The sequence below is a fragment of the Anabas testudineus genome, chromosome 22 (assembly GCF_900324465.2).
Source record: "Anabas testudineus chromosome 22, fAnaTes1.2, whole genome shotgun sequence".
Lineage (NCBI taxonomy): Eukaryota > Metazoa > Chordata > Actinopteri > Anabantiformes > Anabantidae > Anabas > Anabas testudineus.
The window spans coordinates 10,929,236-10,953,493 of record NC_046630.1 but is presented as its reverse complement, the minus strand read 5'-3'; the positions used below and the strand labels follow the sequence as shown (position 1 = coordinate 10,953,493).

At 40.8% G+C, this 24,258-nt stretch overlaps 2 protein-coding genes across 2 annotated transcripts; one reads left to right on the top strand and one right to left on the bottom strand.

Moving 5' to 3' along the window:
• Positions 1–6,945: 6,945 nt before the first annotated feature.
• Positions 6,946–18,674, bottom strand: rpap1 (RNA polymerase II associated protein 1). Its single transcript, XM_026340241.1, has 27 exons — positions 18,572–18,674; positions 17,935–18,134; positions 17,603–17,751; positions 17,296–17,388; positions 16,956–17,127; positions 16,683–16,847; positions 16,340–16,540; positions 15,156–15,271; positions 14,968–15,066; positions 14,697–14,798; positions 14,449–14,616; positions 14,085–14,264; positions 13,861–13,995; positions 13,604–13,774; positions 13,303–13,460; positions 12,886–13,056; positions 12,596–12,791; positions 12,393–12,502; positions 11,979–12,174; positions 11,661–11,807; positions 11,361–11,503; positions 10,738–11,170; positions 10,376–10,494; positions 10,043–10,274; positions 9,726–9,902; positions 8,449–8,505; positions 6,946–8,074 (listed from the first exon to the last, which is right to left on the bottom strand). Exons 2-27 carry the CDS (start codon positions 18,128–18,130, stop codon positions 7,943–7,945), a joined length of 4,218 nt encoding a protein of 1,405 aa, XP_026196026.1. The 5' UTR covers positions 18,131–18,134; positions 18,572–18,674; the 3' UTR covers positions 6,946–7,942.
• A 471-nt stretch (positions 18,675–19,145) lies between these two features.
• LOC113148414 (transmembrane protein 151B) lies at positions 19,146–22,637 on the top strand. Its single transcript, XM_026340117.1, has 2 exons — positions 19,146–19,372; positions 20,890–22,637. Exons 1-2 carry the CDS (start codon positions 19,235–19,237, stop codon positions 22,519–22,521), a joined length of 1,770 nt encoding a protein of 589 aa, XP_026195902.1. The 5' UTR covers positions 19,146–19,234; the 3' UTR covers positions 22,522–22,637.
• The last annotated feature ends 1,621 nt before the right edge of the window (positions 22,638–24,258 follow it).

Sequence of the window (24,258 nt, the reverse complement as noted above, 5' to 3'; positions counted from 1 at the left end):
TTTTTACTACTGTCAAAATGTTAATCTCTTTAAATTCCTGTGTAATTCTTTGGTTTCTCTCAACTCTTCTGAGGCTTTTGTTAACTTTCAGATCATTGTTTTCAGTTGTTTTGGCTCATTCATTCTGAACCCCCACCATCATTATAGCTTCAACATATAGATAGATAGATTTATGATTGATGAAAAACAAAACGTTTTTCTCATTGTTCATTGCGCTTCATACAGGTGTAAGATGAAAATGTTGTTCAAATAAAAGATTACGCGCCACATTCTCACTCCAAAACTCTGCCTCATTTACTCCGCACACAGCCTCAGGACTTGGCTGGGCCATTACCGCTCTTTACTAAATCCTAAAGTATGATCATCCTGCTGTGATCAATAGCTCTCTGTTTGAACGTACGTTCAAGCTCATCACATCACGCTGAGAGTGTTAACACAAACCTCTTGTTTCAGGTAATTAGTTCAGTATTGATGGTCTTAATGGGTTTATGAGCATACGCCCACTCACACACACACACACACACACACACACGGCTCTTGGTCAAATTAATTAGTGTTTGCACTGCCTCATTCACTCAGACCCCTCCAGCACTCCTATAGTCTTTATTGGAGGGTAATGGAAAAGCTTCATTTACATTTCCGCCTCTTCCATTTACATGTCAATTTGTTTTCAGCACTCACGTACCTAAGTCATGTGAGCAGAGTCAGGGGTTGGGATGTTTCACACTGCCATGTGACCCAAAGTGGATCCTTGTCAAGGTATACAGAAAAAAGGGCCAATTATGGGAGCTTATCATGGGAGTAAAAAGCTATTAGTACCTAATTATAAATGGTACTACAAGCAGTAAACACTTCAAATACTAAATACAAAATACTCCTCAAATTAAGCTCCTGCAAAAGTGAGTCATTTGAAACTGGGTGGCAACTTCAACAAGTGTTTTTACAATCAGCCATTTGACTGTTACCACTTTAGAAGCTATGTGAGAAAATGCTGGAGTCTAAATCACCTGAGCTGAAAGAGCAGATAGACGAGTAAAACAGAAAACATCTCAGTTGTCATGTGAGTAAAAGGTATTTTTTAAACCCGAATCGTAACTCAAACAGCATGCAGTTAGTTATCCAGATTTCCAAACTGCAGGATTATTAAAGTTTTTTATGGTTGTGTTTGGGCGCTGGCAGCACTTAGGGAAACACTGTGGTCTCACATAATACAGAAAAGCTAAACAATCGTGTGCTTATTTACTTTTAAGCAAAACCACAAACGTTCTCTAATCTTAAATAATGCTTAAATAGTGCTTTTATGGCCTAAAATTAACCACATGCAGGGCTCTGGAGTTTTTATACCCACTCCAGCCACTTCTAACGCTGTTTCTGTTACTGTTAGTAAATGTAGAGCTTTATTCATTCACAACCTACGTGGTACTGGAACATAACCTGGTCAGTAATTGATGATGTAATGTTAATATAGTAGTACTTATTAGTGCAGCTTTAAGTAAGTGCAGTATCATCATATGAAAATATGAATCAGGCTGTAATCAAATAAAATCCACAAATTCTTTGCACAAACGTGTTTTCATGCAAAAATCCCTTCAGCTTTATGACAGGTGTTCAACGTTAAAGTCACTTTTTTTTCCAGCCTGCAGTGACTACGCTGGAAATACAGTGTCTGGTAACTGTCACTCAGGTTCAAGGAAAATGAGGAACACAGAAAGTTACATAAGCCCTAACTTATATCCAGATTGTTCCTCTTATTCCCTCTCCCCACGTCTCTGTCTGTTAGCATTTTTCTCATCTCGCTGGCTCTTCCCACTCATGCAGTACCTTTCTAAACGCACACATATGCACACATCACAGGCAGAAGTGGAGGAATTCCCATGTGGTTTTAAGCTAAAGACTCTTCTCCTTAAAACGGAGCTGCTCATCACTTGACTGGGCCTTTTGAAAGATCAATCTGGTGAATCCTACTTTCTGTTTCTGGCCCTTCAACTTTACTCAACTCCTCCCAGCTCGAGAGGCACAGTCCTCGTTAGCTGGCTGTTAAATATTTAACACTCACTCCCCGAGCTACAGAGAAAGGGAAAGAGACAGTGAACAAGAGACGGGCAGCAAACCTGGCACAAACCCATAGTGGCAGCAAGTGTGTGTGTTAAATGTTGAACATGTACCGAGCAGAAGACTGGAGAAGGAAAGTGCTATGTGTAAACGTGTACATTAATATCTGTCCTCTTTCAGTCTGCTTTGTTTTATATTACATTTTGAGTCCAAGCTAAATTAGTATTAATGTATTCAGTGTGTTGTTTTTCTTTTTCAAACACTGAACTTAGTCAGGCTTTTGACGGGCAGCAATCTATAATTATTATTAATGGTTTTATGGGATGTATTTTAATAAATGTAGTTCATTTCCATACTGCCAGCACACATACAGTAGATGCACATAAACACAAATCAGGAGAATGCAAGGTGGGATGTGTTTATGCCAACGCTACACATAGTGCTTTCGAAATGTTTCACATCAGCTGGTTTTGTAAAGTCACATTTGCATTTCTAGCTGTTTTTCCTCATGCTCGAACTTTCTCTTCTTGTTTTTCAATATGCCGTATGAAAGCTGTGGCTTGAAGGCAGGCTTTGTTTGCGGGACATGGTGAGAGCGTCATGTCCTCCCTCTAATGTAATCAGTTTGAGTGAATTACAACAGCTCCTAATCGCATTAGGGCCCGGGTGACACTCATTTAGTCCACTTCATTTCTAGTATGTCTCAAACTTCGGAGAGCCTGAGCATTAAAACTTTAAATTTGTTAAAATATTTCAGTAACTCTTGCAACACTCAGCACTTTTGGTTTAGATAGTGAGAAATCCAATTTAGGAATTAATTTTACCTAATGTAAAAAAAAATAATGAATGCAGTAATTAATTAATTACATTTAAGTAGCTTGGAAAAATCCACTTTTTTGCATTTCTGTTTGAACCATCAGTGTAGCTTTGAGCTAAATTCTATATTTCATAGCAACCTATTCATACAGTTCCACCTCATGGTGTCACTAAAGGAGATGTATGCAGGTTACAGGTTTTTGTCTCAGTCCATCTAGTAAACTTTAATCCATTTAACTGGATAAATGACATTTTTGATCTCATGCTGCAGTAAGTTGTTTTTATTCATTCTGTACTGTCTGTGGACAAATTTACTGTACTAAAGTACAACCAGAGCAGTTCCCCAGAGCTACAACAGCTTTTGTTCTAAAACGGACAAAAGAAATGTATGGCTAATATTAAATTGTTAAAACTCTCCAATAGTTTTATTAGAACCAAAAGTAGCTTTGGTCCAACATAACTACACTCAGTTCCTGTCACCAGTCATTCAGCCTCTGTTACCACTCTCTTATAATGTACTGGGTGCTTGCTCTTAGCATGTTAAACAGTCTGCACAGTCATTATACCTTTGAAGATGCTCTGCATGTGATTCTGTAACTAATGAGACCGAGCTCAACATTCATCTTCAAAGCTCACTGCGTTTGACATCAAAAGCAAAGGAATGCAGGGAATGATGATACACTGAGCTCCAGGCTGACATAATTTACACATACGTACACAGAGAGGTGTTAGAATACTGCTGCTGTGTCACTTAAGTAACACAGTGGTCATAAATAACAGGCACACTGTCTCAGTCTCTGAGATCGGAAACATCTGTGCTAATAACCTTCCAGGGCTCTTGGAAGAACAATGTAAAAAATGTCTCCCTGTTCGCCACTTTATTGGACATGGCCCCTTATTTTTCTTGCAGGAACGAAAATCTGACAATCGTTGCATTGTCACTTGTATCAAATCAAGGGGACTACTGATGACAAGATTATTTTTATTATAAATTCACTGAAGGCATAATTTTAGAGGAGTACATGTAAAAAAATAAAATAAAAAACATTTTTTCAGCAGGCGGTTTTCTTTGACTCAGCATGTTCATGGATGAAATGCTGCCTGTGTTCATTTTTAATCATTCGACTCCTCTCATACTGACGTTACAACTTAAATTTTTCAATATCCACAAAAAAAAACAATAAATGACCATGTTTAAATATGAACAGTGTTCACACGGAATATTATCATCAAAATATAATCATTGAATATGTTTGCATACAGTATATTTGATATTTGTACTCCATTTTTCTTGATACTATTTTAAACACTGAGAGCATGTGATGCAGACTATAGGTTTAAGACAACACAGAGGCAGTGGTGACTAAGTTAGGTATTTTAAATCAGTATTACAGCATTAATAATGATATATTTAGAAGATTTATATCTTAATTATTAATATATCACTTTAATGTTGCATCTGGTCATTTTAATTAATTTGTAATTTAATTTAATAGATTACCCTTTTATGTTGTTTTAACCTATAGATATGTCGATCCATGCAACATTTTAATCACTTATTCTGTTACGAGTCACAGGGATGCTAGAGCCAATCCATCATAATATATCTGGTAATTATATTTTGCATTATCGTCAATCTGTAATCTTGTCATCATCTTCAATGGCTAAAGTTATTAAATAAATGTCATGTAGTAAAAAGTATCACACCTTCCTCTGAAATACAATAGCAGAAAACTATAATACTGTGTCTTCTTTGGTAAAAACTAAGAGTATGCTGTATTTTAACTGCTCCACTGAAACTCTTCCTTGATGGAGCGCAGCCTATGACCCTGAGCTAAGATTAAACTTCTTTACTTGTATGATTCTTGTGTGTTGAACCACATACATCAGATTCATGTACGTCGACACAGAGCTGATTATGTTGTAGCTAGATATACTACACAAGATAGATTGGATTCCATGTGTTGCTGCACTCTTTAGTTCCAACTTTAATACCCAAGAAAAACGTGAACGCATGGTTTTAATTAAAGGAATAATTACTCAGGATATTGAAACTTTCCATCTGTGGAAAAGGGTTTATGTTTCTCTTAAAGCACAAATAAAAACAAAGCACCCAGGTATTCACCAATTACTTGGTTGCTTTATTTAAAGGTTTAATCTCAGAGGTATTTTGTTAATTGCCTGTGATTCATTTTAATTTCCTGTGTTAAAGCAGCTGAGTTAAAGATAAATCAGAGGAGATTAGTTTTTACTGTCCAATGCTGCAGTGTTGAAATACAATTCTCTAGTGTACAATATCCTTTCATTAAAAAAAAGAAATCTGTTTTATTAGTTGGCACAAGACTTGGACAGAGGCTGAGAAAGAAGTGCTGTTCCTCCTTACAGTCTTTAAGCAGCTCTAACAAGCTGCCGCCACATTTACCAGGCAAAAAGAAAGGGACAAGTCTATTAAAAAAAAAAAAAACTAAAGAAAAACGTTTGATTGCTTCATGGAACCACAAGCTGAAAGTCGAGAGAGGTGTCCTGTATGTGTTCGTTTGTCATGTTGAGGTAGCGTCATTAAAGCGTCAAATACATATCAAATAAATTATTATTACTGTAGACATTGTGCAAGAAGGAATTGTATTTAACTTCAACTTTGACAAAGATGGATTAAAACAGCAACCACATGAGACAAAAGATTCCTTCAGCCCGGCATCCGCTTTGGTTTTGCAATTAGTTCGAACCCTGGAGTGTTTTTACATCTGAATCAGATCCAGTTAGAGAATTATTTGTGAGTCTACATTGACGCTCTTTTATCCTGTCCGGCTAATTTATAGTCCAAGTTACTATGCTGCATGTATTATGAAGAAATGGGCCCTCAATATCGACAAGCAATAGCCACCCCCACCCTCTTACACAGGTCCCCCAAACTGAAAGACGTGCACAGAGACTACAAATAAGGCCGCCACAATGTCTGTAGTCATTTGTGTCTAATGATGGTCTTTTTGTGTCTATTTTCTATTGTGCATCTCCGTTTAATCATTTTTCAATTGTTTGTGTTGTTTGTGTTTTGGATCGAGCTACTTCCATAAAAATCTTTTACCTGCCTTGCAAAACCAAACAAGTGACATAAAACTTTTTTTTTTTCCTTTTCCCTAAACCAAACACAAAGCCAGCCAATGCATTAACACTACAAAGCAGTGTTTACACACACAACAGCGACACAAAAATGCTAAACACTCTCTTGGCATAGTATAAAAAATATTTATTCAGGGTATTAGTTTGTGTTTAGCCTATTTCCACAGCTTTTACTGTACGCATATTTGAAAACCAGTGAAAATTCAACATATTTACTCTACGGTGTAAATCTCTCCTTCTTCTACTCTTTGTGAGACAAAACCTAGTTTCCTCTAATAAGGTACATTCATGAGGCGGCTCTAATATTTAAACACACAGTCAGGTTTCACCAAAATGAGCTTAGAGACACTACCATGTCTCTTTTATATGTACTGCTTTAAAGTACGTGGTGCAGCTTCACTGTACATCTGTACTTACACTGATAATGTTGCTCTTGCACTTTCTGGGTTTGTTGCATTCCTTTCTGATTGCGCTGCAGGATTCGCACTGTTGATCCCCTGGAAATAAGGATTGTGTTCACAAATCCGCTGTTTAATTTTGCAGAGTCAAATTGCATTGTTTTGACAAACCACATCCACCCTGCTGTAGCCAACTTTCAATTCTACAAATAGAGGTCATTTGACAGTTTTAGAGGCGCACATACAACGCAGAGTGATGCACTCAGACACCTGGCTTTAGTCTGCTGCTGTAACACTGAAACTTCATGATACCAAACACACTATTACTGCACCTGTATTCTTCTCTTAATAGCCTGATTGTGGAGGCCACTGGTTGCACACATAGTCTAGTTTACTTTATAGTTATGCGTTGAACCATTAATGATTGTTCTTGATTGGTTCTTGGTCCTCCTCCTCCTCCTCCTCCTCCTCATCCACCACCTCTGACACATAGCTGTGTGTAGAGTTTTACGAGAAGTGTGTTGCAAAACTACAAACACTTCTGGAACATTTGTTTAAGGCATGGTTAAAGGTTTTAATCCTAACGAACAAGTCTAACGTATCATTGTACTGTACAATGAGCACACAATGTTATGTAGGGGGATCTAACAGCACAAGCAGGGGAGATACGAACACACACATACAGCTACACAAACACCAGCCCCTCATGTTTTTTGTTTTTTTTAATTCGACTGAGCACTGGCAACAATTACTGATGCTTCAGTAGATGGAGTAATGGAGTATTTGATAGTAGAGGGCAGAGCGAGTGTTATTGATCAGTGATAATGTGAAGGAACAATGTGCTCTGTTTATCTAAATCACTCCCAGTCTGGATGGGTTTTATTTTATTCTTCTTGTTTTTTTTTTATCACTGTGTTATGTATGCTGCACATAGTTAAACACTTTTTGTTCAGATGAATAGTGATTAAAGAATAACATTTGAGTTACACATACCTGAAATTGGATTTTATTTACAAAGAAAACAATCAGGCACTTGTAAAGCAGGACATTTGTCTTTACTCTGAGATGCCAAGAATTGTCCTGAGCAGTTTTCCAGGCATACAGTCACCCAGGCAGAGCGCTGGCGAAAGGAAAAACATTTCATTCCTCCCTTTCGCCTTGAGGACTGTTTTGCGGGACCTGTGCCCCAGTGCATCTGCACTTAATTTGTAGCATTTGGATTTAACCTTTGGCTGTGTTGTGGTTCTGAAAGATTTTCAAATAATTTCTAATAATGTTCCACTGTTGTTAAGCGCTACAAACAATTTGCAAATGCTACTTCATTCAGGGCTGAGCTAATACGCCTCAGGTTTCAGTTTCCCTTAAGAAGAGTGGCCCCTGTTGGCTCTTGTTCCAAGGCCATTCTTGATGAGACGCCTTTAGCAGGATAAATGAATGCGTTCAATGGCCTCTCACTGCCAAGCTTTCTTTCCCAGCATATACTCATGTTCATGTTTTTCATTTGCTTTTTGCCTCATACACTGGCACTTGGCTGTGTTTTTCACTCCCTGCTCCCCTCAGCTATCCTGCAGTCCCAGGATGCTCTCCAAACGCTTTGCTCTAATGGGAGGCAACTGCTCGTACATATCAAAGCCAAACTCTGAGTGCTGATATGGCAAACGGAAGAGCAGCAAATGGTTCCTCAAAACCTGGGGAGGTAAAAAAAACAAAAATGGGATGGAGGTGATAAGAGCAGCAGAAGAAACAGTGATTCCCAAAGACTTAAATTAAATTGTCTATTCACACTTGACCAAACCAAACCAACTGTACCATAATAGACTGTTTAACTGTATAACCAAATCATTGTTTAGCAATATATCACTGCAGCATGTCAGAACAGTGATTTATACAAAATAAAAAATTCCAAGAAACAGACTGGTTTGCAAGAAGAATGTGAAGAAAAGAGAAAAACACAGAGCTGCGTGTGCGGTGAGGAAAACATTGGGCACAATCAATAAACACCTCACAGCACATTAAGACCGGAGAGAGAGGAAGAGAGTGGAAGCAAAAGGCAGAGGAGTACCTCATCAGTCAGGTAGTAGATTTTCCTCAGCATACTGTGTCGAGCTGCTTCAACCTCCTGCAAGAGGAAAGAGAGGATTAAACTTGAAAAGCCTCACTGATGCTCTGACAAACTCTATGTCTCAGTGTTTAGTGAAAGCTCTCCACCTGCATGTGGAAATGGTCTCAGCTGTTCTGCTTTGAAATTATGTGTCTATAAAAAATTGGATTCATACAGTACTGTGCAAAAGTCTTAGGCACCATTAATTGCTTCTTTGGTTTGACAGTGCTATTTTAACTATATACCTACCGTATTTATATCGTAGTCACTTGATTAGAATACAGCTAGTTAACATAGGAAATATGTTCACAGTGACAAAAAACACAAAAATATTAGAATAAACAGTTTATGTTGGCTAAAGTGACAAATATTAAAAATTTAATTTAACAGATTCCTGTAAAGGAATCTGGAGAGGTTAAGGTAAAAAACATAAGTGGAAGATCTGATGAGAAGTTTCCCAGAGTTTCTTCTTTGAGAGATCAGAAGTCCAGCAAGGACCTGATTCAGCATCTGGCAGCTAAATGTGGATGCCAAGTTGGTCCTTCTGCAGCCTAAAGAAGCTTAACCAGAAATATTTTTTGTGGAAGGAGAGATGCCAAGAAACCACTTTTTGTGTTTCCGAGTTAAAAAAAGAGAAATAAATAGTGCTCATCGTTCATAAAAGAACAAAGCAAATGGTGCCTGAGACTTTTGCACAGTACTGTAAATGTAACTTGGTAAATGTGTGTTTTATTGTAGGATGGTAACCCCAACTCCTCCTAGTTACATAACAGTCATAACATAACTCAAAATTTATGAACCAACTCTAGGTCTGGTTCACTGACAGTTAATGAACACAAGGACTGGTTTAGTAGACTTAGAAAATCGTGAGGAATTTGCATCCGTTGAATTCATATTTGATGCTGAAAATGTGAGCAAATCCCTGTAAAACCGCTGAGACGTTTGCACAAATCCAGGACTCAGTGCAGCTGCAGCACCTTCTGGATCTGCTAAATCCTTACACGTGTGTCAGTGCGCCCACAGGATTCATTCTGGCTAATGATAAAAAGGCACACAGCATAGTATCAACATGAATATGTCATTAGAAATTTTAGTGAAAGCAGGACAGGCCCCATAGTGAGACTTGGATCTATTTTTGAATCTTAAGGGAGAAATAAAAAAAATTGTACAGACAGAAATAAATCCATCTTTTCTAATGAATGTTTCCGATATGGTTTGCGTGCCATTCAGTGCCGTACCTGTGCTGCAGCGTCCTGAGAGAAGATGAAGGAGTTGATGTGAGACAAGGCAACCACGTACAGGACCGGACACCAGCAGTGCTTTAGAGTCCCTGTTACCAAAGAGCGGAAGTAGAGGCGAAGGAGAGGGAGGGAGTCTTCAGGGGGAGAGGTGAACCGCTCCATGGGGATGCCCAACTTTAGATGAGGAACACATAAATAAATTCAAATCATGTGTTAAGTGATATAGAACATTTGTATTAAACATTATGATGACTTTATTTCTAAAAAAAACTACTCAGCTAATAAGTAAAAAGCAGTAACACCCTCATCATTACCTGCTCCAGAGTGACCCCCAGTGACCTCAGCATTCCCACGTGTTCCCCAAACACAGCCAGCCTCATGGCAGTGCTGTACCTCCTCTGCAGAGGTAAAAGGACCCAGCAGCCAAACAGACGGTCTCCAAAAGACACAGCTTCATACTGGGCTAAAAGGGCTGAATACAAGTCCTGGAAGGAGGCGAGACCTGGAGGAGGGATGTTCAGGTCCAAAGAGTCCAGCTTGGATGGCCTGTAAATGAAGTTGAGTTTTATCTCACTCAAATTTTGAACTGTCAGAACAAGCAGAATCAATATTTTGTTTAGAATAATAAATAATATATAATGTCAGACCTTGTCAGTAGTCTAAACAAACCCCATATCAGATTCTGAACAGGTCTCTCCAGGAACAAGTCACTGGAACACAGGAACATGCAGGAAAGACGGGCGAGCTTGGCGACCGGCGGGATCACCTACAGACAAAATGTTCAGAATGTTAAAATAACAAGTGGAATATAGTAGTATATGAATGAGACACACAGCCACCAAAGGATCAATATTAATGATAACAAAACATATTTTTTATTATTCAATAATTATGTATTATATATAATTATTTCTATAAAATATAATTCGTGACATCACAACCTGCAATCTGAGAAATGGTGACCATTTTATACCATACAAATAAAATAAAACTTAACCTATTGATATACCTTTAGAGCATCTTCCCTCCAGATCTCAAGCAGCAGCAGCCACTGCAGACAGTGGGTCACAGCAGGGAGAGCTCCCGGAGGAAGCTCCTCCACAGCTAGACCTCCACCATCAGACACTCCCATTCTTTCATACAGACTGACGAGTGGAAGGAAAGGCCAATCAGACGGCAAAGTGGGGCCGGTGAGCTCTGGGAGGAGATGGGAGTTGATCCAAGGGTTGCGGCCGAGGAAAGCATCTCGCGACACCAACACGGATGATTCCAGATGGGCCAAGTGAGTGAGGAAGCAGCCCCGTATGGAAGGTAGCTGGATGCAAGCTTCTCTCAGGATAGTGCCGACAGTCTGTAGTGAGGGAAAAGGGTGGTGCTGAGTTTCCTCATGAAGCTTCAGCTCTTCCAGCTCTATGGCCTCAGGTCCTCCACTGTGGCCCTCTCTGAAAGCAAACGTGGAAATGTGGGACATGTTAATTTGAACCGATTACAAAGGAATGCAATTGCAAATATAATCTAATTTGTAAAATTATTTTACAAAAGGTTTGGCTTTTTAAGCAACGTGTTTTACACAATGAACAAAGCAAAAAATTAACAGAACATTTCATCCTTTTTAGATTGATGTAAACCTACGATATAAAGTCTTTGCTAAAGATGATGGTGGAGAGCAGCTCATGTGCCAGGTATTCACTGCCAGGTAGTAACCACGGCAGCAGAACCAGCGCCACCTGGTGGTATAGTGAAGCATGTTTCGCTACTTCTGGGTCAATGGGAACCTGAGAACAGTAAAAATGAGCAGATTGTGAAAATTAGGTTGGCTACATGAAAGAAGCACAACTTGGTGATGTTGATGTATTGCAAATGAGACCTGAATCCACACAGAGACGGAAAGAGCAGAGTGTCTATGTGAGTTTGATTTAAATAGGATCCTACCAGTCTGTGTGCAAGCTCGAGCAACAGGTAGAGGACGAGGTGTTCATGTCGCAGAAGCCAAGCCCTGGTGTGAGACAGTGTGGGTGTAGCTTGACTGCAGCCACGCAGGTACCCAATGACAGGCTCTGTCAAGAGGAGACCAGGGAACTGGACAGTGGAAGAAAAAGTCAAACAAAGAAGAAAAACTGGATTAAAATACAGGGATTTTGTTCATGCTGCCACAAGATGGCAGAAAAATACTACATCTAGTAGTGCTCCCAGCCCAGTGATAATCCAGCGTGAGTAATCTAGTCCGTCCATGTAGAGAATGTACCATACCTTACAGATGAGACCTTTGTGGATGCCCATGATGGTTTTCAAGAGAAGCCCCAGTCCTGAAAGAAGAGGAAAGGGGGAGCTGGGAACAACCAGCCCAGGACGATCCCTCCAGCCCGGGCAGGCCAACCCAGGGAGGCTAGGGATTGAGTCTGGGCCCAGATGACTAGACTGGACATTACACACTACTGAAGAAGACCTGAAGATAAAAAATGATAATGTACTATTATAAAATGTTAAATAATGAATGAAATGAATAGTTAAAAGTACATTTGTAAATGGTCATAAAAATGTATTAAGCAAAAAATAAATAAACCAAAGCCTCCATTGTTTTGGCATTAATGTTATTATCTGACAATAGGACAAGGAGTAAGAAAAAGAACTGAATCAATTAGTCCCAAAGCCAATCACACTTACTTGATGTTCTTTATCAGACCTTGAACAGCACTGTGAGAGATTAGAGGAAGGAGAACCTCAGACGTCAGATGCTCCAGCTCTTGTAGAGCCTCCACTGGCTTGAAACAACTCTGTGGAACACAGTTACATTTCAGTTATACAAGTAAATTACATTCATATACCTATACCCATAGTATTAGAAAGTATAAAGCAGGAAATGGTACCTGTTTAGAAAGCTGATGGTAGTAAGCTTCTAGGTAGACCAGGTAAGCTGGTATCAGAGTCAGGCTGCTCTGTTTTTGAAGTGAATTATCAAGACTCTTTACAAAGCTCTTCAAATGCCCTAACAAAGATGTCTGCAGCCCTGTGACATGACTCCATGACACCGGAGGAGGAGGAGGGCAGTCTTCTCCCTGAGAGCTTTGGTAAAAAACAAAGAGTAATATGTATATTACAAAAACAGTGTAGTGCATTGGTTCATGTAGCAGCATCAATTCATTTCAATCATCTGTACCTGGCCATGCCAGCTTGTAGCTCCTGGTGGCATCCAGCTGTGTGGGTAACTTGTGTGAGCAGAGAAAGCAGAGCCAATATCCGATGGAGCTGCAGCGGCAACAGAGGATCTGAGGGGGCCAGCGCTTGATGAACGGACTGCAATGTCTTCACTAAGGCTGGATACAGGTCTCTGAGGAGAAACGACAGCAGAGCAATCAGTAATTCATTAATTATTTCATAAGCATACATAGACTTGTGAAATGATAATGGTGCTCTGCTGGCACTGCATTTGTGACAAGGTGACTGTTTGTCTTTACTTTTGACATACTCATACTTAATAAACTGAGACAGTGCATCAGGCTTTTGTTTCTGAGGGTTTGTTTTATTGTTCTTTCATCTGCATTTATCAAAAATAAGCTTAAAGATATCAACTTACATGAATAATTTGCAGGCCTGTCCGTAAGCAGCCGCTACAGTCCACAACCTATAGGCCTCAGTGGTGATCCTTAGGGCCTGAGTCTGGTCCAGCAGCAGTTCCCTGGGTTCAGCGCTCAGCAGACACGACAGACGCTCACTCACCCCCAGAGAGTTCAACTGGGGAAAGATTGATGTCATGGAGGAAACGACATACGGTAATTAATAGTAAAACCAACACACATGGCATCAGGAAGCTGTCTGTACCTTCCACCCACCAGTGTACACCTTCATGTCGTAATCAGGATATATATTACACTTACCAGTCTGGCACAGGCGTGTCTTCCAGAGGCAGCCAAAACTCTTAGGAGCTTCATGGCGCTGGCCAGTGGGAGCCCATGCACAGTGTGAGGTTGGGGTAAAGATGGTGCTGACCAGGAAGTGGGAAGGAAGTTGCACATAACTGTTTCCATCAGGCGTGGACAGTCCAGAACCTCAGAGAGAAATATGGAGAGTAATTCAATAATTGATTGTGTGATTTACCATTTGTGAGTGGAACTGTTGCCATTACTGAAGTTACCTGGGTGGCAGATGAGGAGGAGTGTCTTGCGATGCGAGTGAGAACATCTAGAACATCCTGGACCACTCGAGGAGATGGTCGGATTACCTCGAGCATGTAGCGTAGCCTGGGGAGCAGCTTCATTTTTAATAGACCCTGATACACAGACAGGAAGAACAGAAAGAAACTTAGTTTTAAAATACACTACAATTACAAAGTAAAATAGTAAAGATAAAGAGTTCCACCTTGACAACATCCTGCCTGGCCACTTCGTGATCACTCTTCCTTTCTTCCTTCTCTTTGGCTGTCTCCTTCATACTTTCATCCAGCCCTTCATCTTCTTCATCTTCCTCCTCCTGAGCTGAAGGCAGCAGAGGGAAGGTAGACAGGCCACGAAACCAGGAGAAGGTGCAGTCCAGACACTCCTGAGAGGGAAACAAATCCTATGTGAATCAATGCAACTCGACATTGGATTGAGATCCTCTTATAGAAATATAACAGGCGACTGCACTGTATTAAATCTTTCTGTCACAATCTGTCACAAAAACACTATTGAAAGCGCTAGTGACATAGTAAATCAATTTATAAATGAAAAAGTGTAATACTTACTTCCTCTTCTTCACAAACTAGAAGAGCTTTAAGCGCATGTACAGCTGCAGACATCACTCCCTCCACACTGTCATCCAGTGCAAAGCGGAGCAGGAAGAGCAAACCAGCGTCAAGCAGAGTGGACATAACACTGCCTTTCAGAACTGAAAGGTACTCTCCAGCACGTGCCTGCCGAGGACAAAAATACAGTAGAGTTATTACAGGCACTACAGATCTGTGTGACACTGAGTTGGTGTTAATCTAAGTACCTTTGTTAGGATGTTGGCTAGAGTGCTGAGGGCCAGACTCCTCTGCTGGATGACCTGACTCCGAGACAGGAGGAAGAGCTCCTGCAGAGAGTAACCTGCCCTCTGGGGAGAAACCTCAGTGTCAAGAATCAAAGTAGAGCAAGCAAAAAGAACAAGAGCACTCTTTTCACAATTAGCAGGTTGTGTTTAATGCTATCAGGTGTTTGTCCAGACACAGACTGTAAAGACTATAATAGAAATTCAATTTAAATTTAACCTATTGCTCACTGACCTCTGGCTCCTCTCCATGGTGGTGCAGACCCAGGTGTGTGGGCAGATCTTCAGTAGGGGGGATCAAATTACCAGCAAAATCAAAACGAGCCTGCATGGCCTAATAGGACACAAGGAAAAAAAAAGATGTACTGGATGTTAATAAACAAGAAATAAACTGCAAACATTTCAGCATAAGTCACTCCTTACCTTCTTGGTTCCTTTCCTTCTGGGTGCAGGCAAATCTCTCATCCACTCCAGCTTCTCTGGCTCCAGTTTATCCATGTGGACCCATTCTTTCTGAGGTTTCACTGGCAGATCCTCCTCTGAATTTAGTGGAGCAAATTCAAATAAATATATGGTTAGTACAACTGGCATTTGTTGTAGTAAAAAGCATCAAATCTAACACATAATGTAACTTTCAGCTACACTAAGAAAACAAAGGTCATATAGTATATGTCTATAGTAACATTTAGTAACATTTTTTTTAGGTATTGCACAGAATTAGTGCTACACATATAAGTAGTTGGGAAATTAAATTGCTGTTTGTTGCAAATTTCACAATCAATCAATCAATACAGATACAGTATAGTATAAATACTGTAGGACATTATACTAAATATTACACAAATGCTTGTGCTCAATAATTAAAAATTTCATGGGTGACAGTGACTTGGAGAGGTGTTGTGACAGAAATAAAGTACCCCAGCCTTGTTGAGCCAATGACTGGCTACGTAATCCTAACCAAAAACAAAGGGCATAGTTTTATTCAGCAATAATTCTTTGGCCAGAATAACATGAGGTATAAAAAAACGCTCAATTCATTGTTTTTTACCAGAACAGAATGAAAAAAATGCCTGTGTATGATCCATTAGCAACGCTTTTACTAGGACTTGGAGTATTTTCTGAATGATCTGCAGTAACTTAATTGCAGTAGCTACTTTTGGCTCAGACTGGCCTTGCTACTAATCACACAAAGTGGACTCAATGATCAGCTTTTTGTCTGGATTTTAGCCATGCAGAAAAGACACCCCACATTAGTTCTACAATCAGAGGATGGATGCCTAAGCAAGTGAGGAGGGAGTAAAATAAAGGGCAGAAAAGAGAAAGGCAGGAATGGAAGAAGAGAAAGCCGGCAGGCAGCTAGATGTGCTGGTGAGTGAGCATCTGAACTGCGAACTGCGTATCAGCAATCAAATTATAATTATTACACATCCTCAGCAGAAGGATTCGAATTTACCAAGCTCAATGGAAAACTTAAATTTAATTAAAAATTAATCAAATAGCTTAGTCATTCGTATAACTTAAATGCCATAGGTTCAGTTAGTGGGTAACTACTGCAGAAGCAGAGAGCAGGAACTGACATGTTGAAGTTTATTTTGAATCCGTCATACCCGTCACAGCAGGTTGGAGCGGCAGTTCCTTCTCCTCTGCTTCCATCTCCACTTTGGGTTTCTGAAACAGTGCAGCAGCGCTGGAGGAGTCTGAGTCTCTGTTGACAAGAGGAAAACTGCCCTCAGGCTGTTTGGATGAGGAGGCAGAGGACAGGACGCTCTGGGCTTTGCGAGACCTAACAAACTCCACTAGCCTTGAGTCTGGGAAGCAGAAATAATCGCGTTATAAACTGTGGTAAAAACAAAGATGATATACTCTGCTGTTCTGATGTACTTTACTTTCCCATATACTGTGCAAAGCCAGTACATTATTGACTATCATGTAGAAAAAGACTCTGCCTACCAAGTTGAGATAACAGTTTCTTCTGCTCCTCAATTATCTCAGACTCAGACATTGCCTGGAGTTTGGCCTGGTTCTCCCTGTGGATCCTCGTGGTCTCTCCTGAGCTATTTGGGCCCGCAAGACCCTGACCAGAGATTAGCCTGGGACCTGAGACTGTAGGCAGTTCTAGTGAATGTAGGGGAACAACAAGACAATAGAAGCAATAAAAACATAATGTCAAGACATGTGTGTTTGGTAACAAGACTGTTCTCAATAATCAGAGCTTATGATCACCTGCAACATCTGTATCCATACTAATCTCAGGGGGCATGTGCTTCTCTCTGGGCTCAGCTGTCTGAGCAGCTTCAGGTTCACAGTGCAAAGGTGTCTTCCCTTCCTTAATTCTCTGAGCAGCAATCTGACGGGCAAAGATACTCTTCTTTCCACCATTTAAAGAAAGAGGCACCTGGGTATGAAAAGAAATTAACCCATTTTATACTATGTTAAATTAATGCCCTGTGACATAAAAGTAGTACAAACATTAATAATAATGTATTAAGATCATTTTTAAAATAATGTTTCTTTATTTATATAGCCAACATCTTATGTGTTATTTATGTCATGATTATTATACCTGATTTCCGGTTTCTGAGCGGTGCAGTACTTTGGGGAAAGCCATGCCTGTAAATGCAGGTAGATTCACTGGAGTAGAGCTGGTATCTCGCTCCTTAAAATAAAAACTTATGTTAGTTATCCATAGGCAAAACAATACCAGATTAAACTGTGTATTATTGTGAGCCACGCTAAGCCCAAGACAACTTAAATGTGGCACACTGCTTGTCTGTATACTGACTGAGGTCCAACTCACTAAAAGAAGCAAATGTATTTACTGCTTGGTCACTTATTTACAATTGCACTCTGATTTTCCAAATGGCACTTACAACAATCCTGGAGAGAACAGCACTGATATGAATATCATGTCTGTCCAGCCTCTCTTCAGCATCATCGTCCTCAAAGGTGACACGACTGCCTTTAAAGCGAGACTTCTTTGGAGGGGCAGGCGTGAGAGAAGGGAGTTGGTCTGGAAGATCTAAAGGAGACATAAGATTTGAACATCAGGACCGGGATTTCTGTATTAAATAATCTTACCCATATATTGCAGCAGTTTGTTATCAGGGGTAACTTATACCTTAAAAATATGACATATGCAGGTTTTGAGTTGGGGAAAACTACTAAAATATGAACTGTAAAAAACAAACAGACATGACTTTACCTTCTATGGTGACCACATCCCTTTGGTCCCCTTCACTCCCTCTGTTTTGATCCCCTGCTTCTCCTCCAGCTTCTCCTCTCCTCTTGTCAGGTCTCCGGACCACATTTGCAGCCGATGGAGCCCCTGAGACCAGAAACTGTTCCTGCTCTCTCAAGAGGTCTGCCTCTGAGTCAGTCGGCTTGGGACGCCGCAACATCCCTCTGAATGACACATGATGTTAATAAAGACTCTTTTCATTTGTCTCACTATACTTCAACTTGAACCGAACTATCATCTCAACTTTTAGCATCCTAATGGGATTTCAATATTATCAGTGAACTTGCTTGGCACGGCTTGTTTTATTGCTACATAATCCAGTTATCAGTGTGAAAGAGAACATAAGGCGAAAGTTAAATCAAGCATAAAAATGAATCATCCAGATCTAAGCTCAGCTGATGTTAAATGTAACTTAGCTTCTTGGTTTGCACACGCACCGGAGAAGGTGCTGTTACCTCCAGCTAGCATTAGCTTAATGTTAGCTTGACATCTTAAACCTCACTTAGTACGAGCTACAATTATCCAAAACAACATCTAACACTATCAACACAATGTTGTTGTCTTTGTTGTTTTTAAACGTATTAAAAATGAGGTAGCTAACCTTGAATTTACAGCTGGATTCGTGATACACAGCACTCTGTATAACCAGGTCAGGCTAGACAGCACGGAAGACTTTTAATGTGACACCATATTTCACTTTCAAAATAAAAGCTCTGTGCGTCTTAAAGGAAGGCGTGTCGACTTCTACATTCTCGCAGAAATTTTTAAGCAGTTTTGATGCGTCGGAGGAATACTGGATGTATTTGTCTTATTGGCGAATAATTTAACGCATTCTCGTTGTTTTTTGTTGCGGAACACCTTGGATTGACATGATAGCTTCATCCTGCGTTAACCTTCCTCCCATCTTCGGGACACTGACGCGCCAGCGGGACTGGACGAACATGGTGCAGTGATGTCTTTTATGATATATTGTTTTATTAGGTAATTTGTAAGCTTTCCTAACTGCATCATGGTCAACCTCTGCTGTCTTTGCTGCGGTGAAATCCCTCAACCCCGCCCCCCTCCGTCCGTCCAGTTGGGAGGACCACCGCGGGATCCCCGCTCCGCGCAGCAGCAGCAGCCGCAGCCTGCTGGCTCCGGCCCAGACGCTGTGTGGCTGAAGAGGGCACAAAAAGGGGGTGCAAACGGAGGGACACTTGGAACAGAGCAAGTGAATAAAAAGGTGTGATCTTGCCATTTGTCTGTGACATGCAAGAAGTGCAGCATGCTTCCTTCCGATGTGGACTCTGCGGAGGACGCCGCGGCCAGCGCGCCCAATGATGCTGAGGGAGAGGAGCAGGAGGAACAGGTGGAGGAGGAGGTGGAGGATGCCTCACCAGCTGAGAGTGAAGTCCTGGAGGAGGTAGGTGTACTGCCAGTCAAGCATTAAGTTTAAGAAAAACCTTGGAAATGATCTATCATCTGGGAATAGAGCAATACAAATAGTTCTGAATGTTGATTCACTTTTAGAAAAGTATAAGTTAGTTGGTCTTTGTCGTGCAATGCAGGTAACATTCATGCATTGACTTTCTTGCTATAATGTCTCATTGGTGAATAACAGGGCCATGTCATTACAGTGAAACTGCTTCCACCTGCAGCCAAACATCATTTCTTCTTGCCGAAATGTCAGTCTAGTCAGTTTCATGTTATCCAGTCATGTGGAAAGGTACTCTACTGACAAAGTCATGTATTTTACTCTAAAGAGAGAGGTTATGCCAGCAAACAAATTCTTTGTAAAGCCGTGAGCCTTGTTGACCAGTCCTTTAAGTTGTTGTGCTTGTGTTTGCATTTGCTCCACCATGCCCTTTGTCTTCACTGTAATTGAGCAATTACTGTGATTCCATCTGGGGAATTGGCTGTGTGCAGCCAGCCATGCTCAGATAGGAAAATGACAGGGACTGTCTTCAGATCCAGTGTCCATGTAAGGGGACTTTGTGCGAAACATCACTCCATCACATCCCGACGTCATACACTTTCAAGGGACAATGAGTACAATCTGTGTAGAGTCTAATACCTAAAGTCAGGAGGCTTGATTACTAAAAAAGTCCATCTTCTCTAGCAGATGTAATGAATCCCTGTTTGCTCCATAAATAACTGAGGTGGAACCAGCAAGGCGACATCCCCACCCCTGTGTCTGTGCAGTAATGGATGGCTAGTTGTCAGCATAAATCCTTTCACTCCATAAAACACCAGAGGTGGTGTGCAACAATACAGGATCTCATGAGGAGGAATGTCACCGCTAAAATGGGCCAAAATAAAAAACTAAAAAGTACTTATGAGGTTCTATTTAAAGTTTCACTGCGAGTCGCACACAGTTGTACCAGGAGCCTGACTAATAATTAACAAGTCAAAGACATACAAGACTATTTAAAAACAGTGTATCTGTTACACCAAAGAGCAGTGAAGAGATTTTTTTTAAAAAACAATAAAACTGTATGTTTGTTATTTAATTAATTGATTGTTAATTTTGTTAATTGATTTGTAACTGGATTTTGGTATCTATTAGGTTTAAGGATTCCGTCTACATTTACACTGCGTTTACTTGTTGGTACTAAGCTGACAGCTTTATTAGCAAGTACATTCACCTTTATGCAATATAAATGAAATGAATTTTAGATACAGATGAGTCAAAACAAATAAATTAATATTTGTCTGTCACCTGCATTGACCCACGGCCTCAGGGACACTGCGTTAATTGAATTCCACTGAGCCTTCTTTAGTTTGATTTATTTTGTGCTGAGGTATGGCAAAGCCTGAGAATTTATAGTGTAGCCATGTTCATTTGCATTTCTGCTGCAAGTCACGATATGGCTGCCATGTTTTAGGGCTTCATTGCTTTAAGTGCCTTTTCCTCATTACTCTCTCTCTCTCTCTCTGCAGCAGCGTCCAGTGAAGCAGTCCCTGGGTGCTTGTGTTTGCCGAGAGTCCCACTGGCGCTGCCTGGTGCTTTCTCTTCTTATGTACAGCTGCCTGGGTGCAGTGGCCTGGTGTCAGCTGACCCGAGTCACCAAGATCAGCTTCAACTCTGCCCTCACCTCCTCCTTCACAGCCTCCTTCACCTCCTCCCTGCGGGGCGTCTCTGGAATGGGCGTTGGAGGACACTCAATGATCTACCACGACAGCCCTTGCTCTGATGGCTACATCTACATCCCTCTGGCTTTCCTGCTCATGCTCTATGTGTTATACATGGTGGAGTGCTGGCACTGCAGAGCCAGGAGCAAGCTGCAGAGCAAAGCAGATGTAGACAGTGTATACGAGCGTGTGCTGCGGATGCAGCAGGCCCAGCCCTGCATATGGTGGAAGGCTATCAGCTACCACTTTGTCAGACGGACTCGGCAAGTCACTCGATACCGTAACGGGGATGCCTACACCACCACACAGGTGTACCATGAGAGAGTGAACACACATGTGGCTGAGGGTGAGTTTGACTTCAGCCATTGTGGTATGAAAGATGTATCACGTGACCTCAGAGGCTTGGAGGAACATTCAGCAACTCGTCTGCGCTTTACCAAATGTTTCAGCTTCACCGAAGCCGGTGCAGAAAATGATTACCTCAACCAGAGAGCCAGGTTCTTCTCTGAAATTGAGGGTTTGGATGATTATATGGAGGCCAGGGAAGGGATGCAGCTGAAGAATTTGGATTTCAGAGAAAACCTCATAGCCTACGTAGACCCAGATAGGATGCCGTGGTATAATTCCCAGGTTGCCTTCTGGCTGGCAGCTATGCTCATGCTGTCATGGCCTCTGAGAGTCCTCATAGAGTACCGCACTGCTTACGTGCACTACCGCATAGAGAAACTATTTGGGTTAGAGTACAGTCACAGCAGCTCTTCTTCTCTGGATGAAGAGAGGCCCGTGAGGAATAATGTGGGTTGTGTTATTCCAAGAGTAGACACACTGGACAGCACTGAAATGGAGTGGCACATACGCTGTAACCGCCAGGTGATTCCCAGCTACTCAGAGGCCATGCTGATAAACATGAGCATGGCCGAGTCTAACTCATTACAAGACACTGAATACACCTCCTCTTCAAACTGCTTCCTGTTGGATAGTAGCCAGGCCCCTCAGAGCTACGGCGCTCTCCAAAGCCAGGACGAGAGCGAGCACTGCAGTGAGCAAACTGGACGAGGAGATGGAGGAGGCAGGAGGAGGACCATCGCCAGCTCCAGCTGTTCCTCCATCTTCTCCTGCAGGGGAGCACTGTTCCACTCCCACCTCTCTTCGGACACTTCTCGCTTCTCTCTCTGCCGCATGTACGGATCCCATCGCACAGTGGCTATGTGGAGGAGCCGCAGCAGCAACCTGACAGAACCCTGCTGCATGGACGAGCAGTGCTGCGGGTCCGACTCCAGCCAGCTGGCTCTCAGTGACAGTCCACCCACTTACAGAGACGCTCGGTTCTTCCCAGTCCTCATTGTGCATCGGCCTGAGGGCTGTGGCAGTGAGGACAGGAGAGATGTGAGGCGCTATTATATCCGGCGAGGGTCATCATGTGTCGAGACGTCACTGTAAATGATGAAAAGAGACTCACTGATAAATCAAGATCAATTAGAAATGAGACAGTGTTATTTGTTAGTATTAATAAATGGTAAATATGAAGTAAAAGAAGCTGAAATATGGTTTTATATTTTGGAACGCAGTCACCAAAATGTCATAATAAATTGCACGTTTCTATTAATACAATAAAATGGTCTCAGCTGCAGATGTCGGAGAGACATTTCTAAATTTTCATTTTGCATCACTTATCACTCAACATATGTACTGTATTAGTATATGATAACTGTCAAATCTGGTAAGATGGTACATCCCACTGTTTTAAAAATTTCTACACTGATCTTGTATGTGTGTGAAGTACATACTGTAATGTGTAAGAACGTCCAGATAACTGGCTAACTTAGAGGCATACGTAAGATCAATACAAAAAAGAAAACTTGCATGTTGTTTCCAAAGGTATTGTCTATTATTTTATTAATGGCAGCACGGTGAAACCAAAGACATGAGTATTCTTTTGGTTTTTTGTTAAATTGCATACAAGAATAACATTAATTAAGTAACTAGCGCGCAGGATAGTTTATCTGTATCCTGCTGGATTGAAGGGAGTGTTTTTAAAGTGTAAACGCATAACAAATGTTAGATTGACAACATGAATTTGCATTTTGGATTTTCCCTTCAAATTAGTTATTTTGAGAGCCTGAGCAGTCTCACCATGGATCATATCACTGTGTCAGATCTTTTATGTATTGAGTCACAAACAGATGTGTGTGTGTGTCTTTGTAGAGGATTAAAGAGAAGAATAGAAGTCCCTGTTAGATTTTGCCTGTGGTCGTGTTGATCTGTGATGACTATTTCAGACACTCTCAGGCTGACAGCTTATTCGTGTCTGCTTAATTAAAATGCAGGAGAAAAACTGCAGATACATTCAGAAACACTGTAGTTCAAAGAATTCCACTAACAACTTTCCACCAATAGATGTCAGAATTTGAGTTACTGTATGTTTATGCATCGTAAGGGAACATTAGGATACAAAATGTCTTCATACTTTCATCCATCCAGCAAATCTCTTTCAGTTTACTTTATTTGACGCAATGAAAGCGAGGGCCCGATCACAAATATCAAGTGGTAAATACATTTATTCAAGCACTGTAGTATTTTAATGTACTGTGATGTGATTTTACTACTACATCACATTTCTGCTTCAATAAATCGGAGAGAAATATAGTACTTTTTACTTCACTAAGGTTATTTGACAGCTACAGTTACTACTTACTTTTCAGACTAAGATTTTACATTCGGAAATGTATAGGTGTATAAACAAAAGCACCTTTGTGAAGATTAAACCGGTGGTTTCTTTCTTGCTTATGACCACTTGCATTAAAGAAGAGTATACCTGGGCACTTTTACTAAAGTAGAGAATCAGCGTAGAACTGTGGGTCCATACATTTGTATGTGTTTATGATACAACATGTAGCTAATATGTATATATTAGCTATAGTATGCATAAGCATACAGTCATAACGTCTTCCAATTTTGTGTCATTCAAGTATATCACTTGAGTGGCCTACTATACCTATACAAGTGAAGTACTGGTACTTTATTCAGTATTGCCATTTTACATGAATATAATATGAAGCAGGATTTTACTTCTAATCTGCTAGTAAACCTGCATAATAGTCTGACTCTCTTACCTCTTTAAGTACATATTGCTCAAAATATGTAGTATTCACTTCTTTTACTTACATAATATTATGT